Genomic DNA, 5,870 nt, shown 5'->3' with positions numbered 1-5,870 from the left:
TTCTTACTGGTAAAACTGACTTCACAGAGTTCTTACTTATGAAAGCATTTTTCAAAAGCATTTTCATCACATATGAAAGCATTTTACAAACTGTGGAGAGCCAATAAAAATACAAAACCATTACATGACTCAATGATATAATGTAACTCCGATTTCTGAGATTATATTGATGATAATTAATGATCACTCTTTCTTTACCATTAACAATATTCAGATACAAATTTCCACAAAAACTTAGTAAAGTTTCAAAATTATCCTTTTACTCTAATTGGCTTTAAATAGCACCTTGAATCCTGAGTATGAAACCCAAGGAAATTCTTATAGTATATTGCATCCCACTTGTATCTCTGTCCCAATAGCTCCATAGAGTGTTCTCAACCCACTGACATCACCACATCCAAGTAAGACTATTGACAGTGTATCTGTGATCACCATACCAGTATGACTACTTTTTATAGGGTGAGTCATAGAAGATGAAAATATGAAAGAATGGAAGGAAGTAGTCCAAGAACATGAAACTTGCAGATTACTACTCTGGATTTTTTTTTTTTTCATAATGAGGCTACTACCATGGGATCATTTATCAGTTTTTTTTCCAAGGTATGAGTCAAGAATTAAATATTTTTTAGAAACATCTATCCTCCAGTCACTCATATTCTAACATCCATTTTATCGTGGATCAATGAAGTGTCTTGGTGAATCAAACATCAACATCAGGGGTAGACAATGTCTTTGGTCCATCCTCTGAATCTTTCTCAGATAATCATGAAGGCAAAAAAAGGTGGTCTAGGGGAGCTCTGGTGGCCTAGTGGCAAGGAGCTGCAACTACAATCCCAAAGGCGAACGGTTCGAATCCACCAGATGCTCTGCCGGGGAAGGAGGGACAAACTCCTCCTGTACTAGTCAGATCTGATTTGACGGTACACGCACACAAAAATAATAATAATAAAAAAAGGTGGTCTGCTTTTGTCAATTTGTGTTTTTAGGCAAACCATAGCACTTTTAATCTGGCCCTTATACCCATCCCTTAGCATCACTGAGAATGCTAAAGAGGATGAGGGGACCAAAGCAAGTTCCTAGGAGATAAATGGGGGGCTTGCTAAGAATATGATTCCTAGATATGTATCATTTTTTAGAACCTGATAGTTATAGTTGAATCTCAAAGATATTATATCTCCAGGATGCAATTCATATGTCCCTCCCATATTTTGAATTTTAGAGTTGTCTGTGGTATTTTGGATGGTGCTTTCATTTTTGTACAGCCGCACATCAAAAGGAGCTGATTCATTGTAGGTTGTATTGGGCACCACGTGGCTATATATTATGTACAAGCCATCCTTAAGTATTGTCAGTTTCCAGTCCTCCTCCACAGCCACGCAGTGAGGTTCAGAAAGTGTTGTTTTCCATCTTGCGGGTAATGGGCCTATAAGAAATTGACAAGGGAAAGAAAAATAGTGTAGTTATTTCTCCTCTTCCTGACTATACTATTATTTTTCACTTATTGATACTTTTTTTATCTGGCTTCTACAAGTAGTCCTGAACCACTGTTTTAATATTTTAAGTTTCTATTAGTGCTTGAGGAGCTGAGGAAATAGATCCAAAATGTAAAGTTAAGCATCACTGCATCTTGTGCCAATTAAAATTTACAGAAGCAAAGGGGGAAAAAAGAGAGGAAAGGAAAAGAGAAATGAGAGGAAGCGCGTGCCCCCGCGCGCGGGCACACGCACACACACACACACACACACACACACACACTTTCTATCCTGATTGGCATGGTTGGCAGTCCAGGGCACACGTCCTTTTTTTTTCTATATAAATATTACTTTGTATTCCATTCTCATCTCACATCCTTTGAGGATGCTATTAGGAGGAGTCAGTCTTTGGAAAAAAAGAAATCATGCCTGGAAAAGTAAACAGTCAGTGAAAGAGAGAAAGACAAGGAAAACATGTATCAATGAAGAATGAAAACTCAGTCTTCCTGTAAATATTCATTAAACTCACAATAATGTAAGACAACAATTTTTTTAAAAAGAATGTAGCTATACAGTGACAGCAATGATGAGTTTGAGCATAATGAAAATTGGGAGGATGGTGCAGGTAGGGTAAGGTTTCAATCTGTTGTTCATGAGCTCCTGATGAGTCAGAATTGACTGGACAGCACCTTATAATGTAGCACCTTATCCATGAAGCCTTTGTTTACAAGTCTGTCATTATCTTTTTACACTGCTTTTGTTTTCTTCAAGAATCGTGTCACCATCTAGAATATTTTAACTTCAGTTGTTTGGTAGGTGCTGTGGAGTTGGCTCTGACTCACAGCAACCGTATGTACAACATACAACATTCCTGCTTCATCCTCCTGACCTCCGCTGTTATTTGAGCCCGTTGGATCAACTGTGTCAACCCATCTCATCAAGGGTTTCTCTCTTGTTTGCTGACCCTCCTCTTTATAAAGCACGATGTCCTTCTCCATGTAGGGACTGTGATCCCTACTATCACCTGTCTTATGTCTAAGACGTGGTATGTTTATTCTGAAACCTATATTCAATGTAAAATATATTTAGTTGAGAACTTACATGTGTTCTAAGAAATTATCGGTATATTACAATCAAATCAAACTCAAAATCTCAATTCTTAGAAGTCCTCCATTGAGGATATAAATCATAATGGGAAGACACTGCCCGTCTTCCTCCCACAGAGCTGCCGGTGGATTAGAACCAATGGATTAAACCATCAGGACTCCCTTTCCATGCCAATAAAAAGTGGCAATATAGAAAGTGAATTAGCAGCTAACAGAAGAGTATGTGAGGGAGAGGACATTCCTCAACTTTTACTCTCAATTCCTAGAAGTATGAAAAAAATAATAGTACCTCCACACCTATTGTGTTAGGCATTAGCAATGATAAACTATGTGGGAGCATGTCAGAGAAAGGCTATAGAAATTTTGAGACTTGTTTTCCTCATTAAAATATAGAACTGAAAGTAAATTCTTGAATCTCAAGAGCTGAGGCATTTCAGAGTGATGAAGATTTCCTATCAGAGGAAATCTTGACTGTGAGCTTCATCCATTTACAGGCTTATCTGCTAGGTCATCTCTGTAAACCACACTCTTAGAATACTACTTGACTCAGAATAGAGAATTCAAATTTTCTCGATGGCATTGGAACTATTGACCCTAAATCAAAACCTAAAGAAAGTAAAAGGGATATATGCAAAAAAAAAAAAAGTTACTCACCAAACTTTGCTCCACAGGGTTCATTCTGTTGAGGAAGGAAAAAAAAAAAAGATCAATTCTTCAAAATGCTTTGTAGAATGATTTCTTTAAAGCTGTATGGAGCAAAATATTCTTCTGTTGCTATATAAATGCTTTCTGTCTCCTATCTCTTCTATGTGTCTTAACTTCTTTTTACAGATGATTTGCCCCTTACTGATCTTTCCTTATCTAGCTTCCATGGGTCTTTAGGCAAAGTTGGTGATTCATTCCATTTGTCTAACCTCTACCCACAAGACTACTGTTTGGTTTTTGGATCCTATTCTTGGGCTACAGTAGTGTTCTATAAACAGTGGTTTCCACACCCCAGTGACTATACAAGATGATACATCCACATGTGGGGAAAAACTTAATGGAACTTATAGTTGTGTTTATTTTCTTTTTAAGTAGCAAAAATTAAGTTGTATAAATATTTATAATTCATATTTATATAGCTACACTTGCTGAATATCCAGAGAATCATATGCCCCATACAGTAATTGAAATAATCCTGAGGAGACATCACTTGTAATCTATTTCAAAATACTGTAGTTTTTATACTACAAAATGTCATAAGTGTGATTAATTTTCTAAAACTCAAATATTTAAATGGTAAATGCTCTGTAATACTTTGTACGATGATAGAGTGTAACCACATTTTCCCTCTGTACTTCACAGTGGTAGAAATCCTCACTGATTTTCTTGTGGCAAATATGCAACATTTTTTTTCTCTAGAATCTTCTCTGGGTGCTATGCTGGGAACAAATCAAAGATAAGAGATTATAATAATAATCTAGAAAAGAAAGCATGGTGTCTCCAACCAAGGTACTAGTAATGGAGACAAAGATAAACCCAAAACCCTCTTCTATTGCCAAAAAGCTGCTTCTGACTCATAGCAACCCTACGGACTAGAGTAGAACTGCTTTATATGGTTTTGAAAGCTGTAATCTTCGTGAAAGCAGGGTATTACATGCCTATAGGGAAGCTAGTCAGTTTGAACTGACAAATGTCTGGATAGCAGCCTAGTACTTTAAAGACTATGTCACCAGATTTGTCCTGGAGAGGGTGAAGGCCAGTTGCTCCTTGGAGGCAAGGATTCTGAAGCTTCATCTTATATACTTTGGACATATTGCAAGGAGGGACCAGTCCTTGGAGAAGGATGTCATGCTAGGGAAGCTGGAGGGACAGAACAGGAGGGGAAGACCCTCTATGAGGTGGGTTGACTCAGTGACTGGGGTAATTGGGGTAGATGTGTCGGAGACAGTGAGATTGGCAAAAGAGAGCAGGGTATAGGGCTGTTGTACATAGGATCGCTATGAGTCGCAGGCAAGTTGATGGCACATAACAACAACAATAAATAAAATAATGAGTCAAGAAAAACGAACTTGGAAATTTGCCTTCAAATTGCCTTATCATAAATGTTAAATTAAGATTATGAGAACAACAACAATCCCACCCAATATTTCCTAGATTTTTCCACTCAAATCAAACTAATTGCATCAACTCACAGTTGACCCTCCTCTATCGGCTAAAACCCATGAGAAGACTGCCCGTTGTTTTCACATGGAACCACTGCTGGATTTGAATCATGATATACATGTGATAGATATTGCCTGAATTGCATTATCTCTTGTGAAAAGGGGGAAATCATAGCTATCTCTTGAGACTGAGATGTGGAGCTCTGGTGGCACAGCCTGGTGGGCCATAGCGAGTTACTAATTGTGCTATTAACTCACAGGTGGTTGGAATCCACCAGCAGCTCAGAAGGAAAGAAAAATCAGACGGAGGGTTACTATGAGTCGGTACCAACTCAATGACAGGGAGGTTTTTGAAGTCTCACCTCATTTGAATCATTGCGCTTAAGTCAAATAATTCTTGAAAGTTCTTGTTTAGATATCTTATTAGTGTTTGCTCAAGAAATACTGTTTACTTTGATAATGATACTCATAATGGTGGATAATTACAAAACAAATGAGTCTAACATTATACCAGCATTGTGAGAGAAAAAAATGTAATTTATGGTTCTTGCTTCTCAAGAACTTCATTATCCTTCTGTAAAATCATAATTGCCCATATGAAGCAATTTGAGAACAATCTAAATATAAATTATGCCAAACTACATGCCATAGATAATATCTGTGCCATCTACTATCATGCATAACTAGATGTGTGGCGAAACCTAAGGTAACAGGCAATTTTTGCCAAAGTTAAGAACTGTAGATGCCGTTCAGAAATTACCAGTATGTTAGTCTCTTAATTATTGCCACAAGTGAGAATTAATTTTGTCACAAGATCTATCACCTTTGCATTGAGACAGAGATTTTGTGTGAGCAGGTGAATGATATTCACAGTTTAAAAAGTCTTTTATCTTCACCAAGTATTAATAATAGTGCAAATATTAATCACAAATTGCTGTCTGTCAGATGCTCCTCTAAATCTGAACATTCAGATTAAGACAGACTAGAAAGAAGCATTGGCCACCCACTTCTGAAATAGCAGGCCTCTGAAAACCCTATGCACAACAGAACACACGCAGATTAACAAAAAGGGCAACCTAGGTAGAACTATCAAGTATGGAAACACAAAGGAGGAGGAACAGCTGTTTAAGTAGACCCTAGTGATT

General features: G+C 37.4%; 1 protein-coding gene across 1 annotated transcript in view; it reads right to left on the bottom strand.

The window, feature by feature from the left end:
• Window positions 1–1,076: 1,076 nt before the first annotated feature.
• TNFSF18 (tumor necrosis factor (ligand) superfamily, member 18) overlaps window positions 1,077–5,870 on the bottom strand; it is an 11,348-nt gene continuing 6,554 nt past the window's right edge. Inside the window, exons 2-3 of the mRNA XM_006892685.1 lie at window positions 3,233–3,257; window positions 1,077–1,423 (exon numbers count right to left, since the gene is read on the bottom strand). Of these exons, the coding sequence (XP_006892747.1) occupies window positions 1,077–1,423; window positions 3,233–3,257 (372 nt within the window). The remainder of the gene's footprint in view (window positions 1,424–3,232; window positions 3,258–5,870) is intronic.

Source organism: Elephantulus edwardii, unplaced genomic scaffold, assembly GCF_000299155.1.
Source record: "Elephantulus edwardii isolate Elephantulus edwardi_28Jun2011 unplaced genomic scaffold, EleEdw1.0 scaffold00117, whole genome shotgun sequence".
Classification (NCBI taxonomy): domain Eukaryota; kingdom Metazoa; phylum Chordata; class Mammalia; order Macroscelidea; family Macroscelididae; genus Elephantulus; species Elephantulus edwardii.
This window is presented reverse-complemented; position numbering and strand designations above follow the sequence as displayed.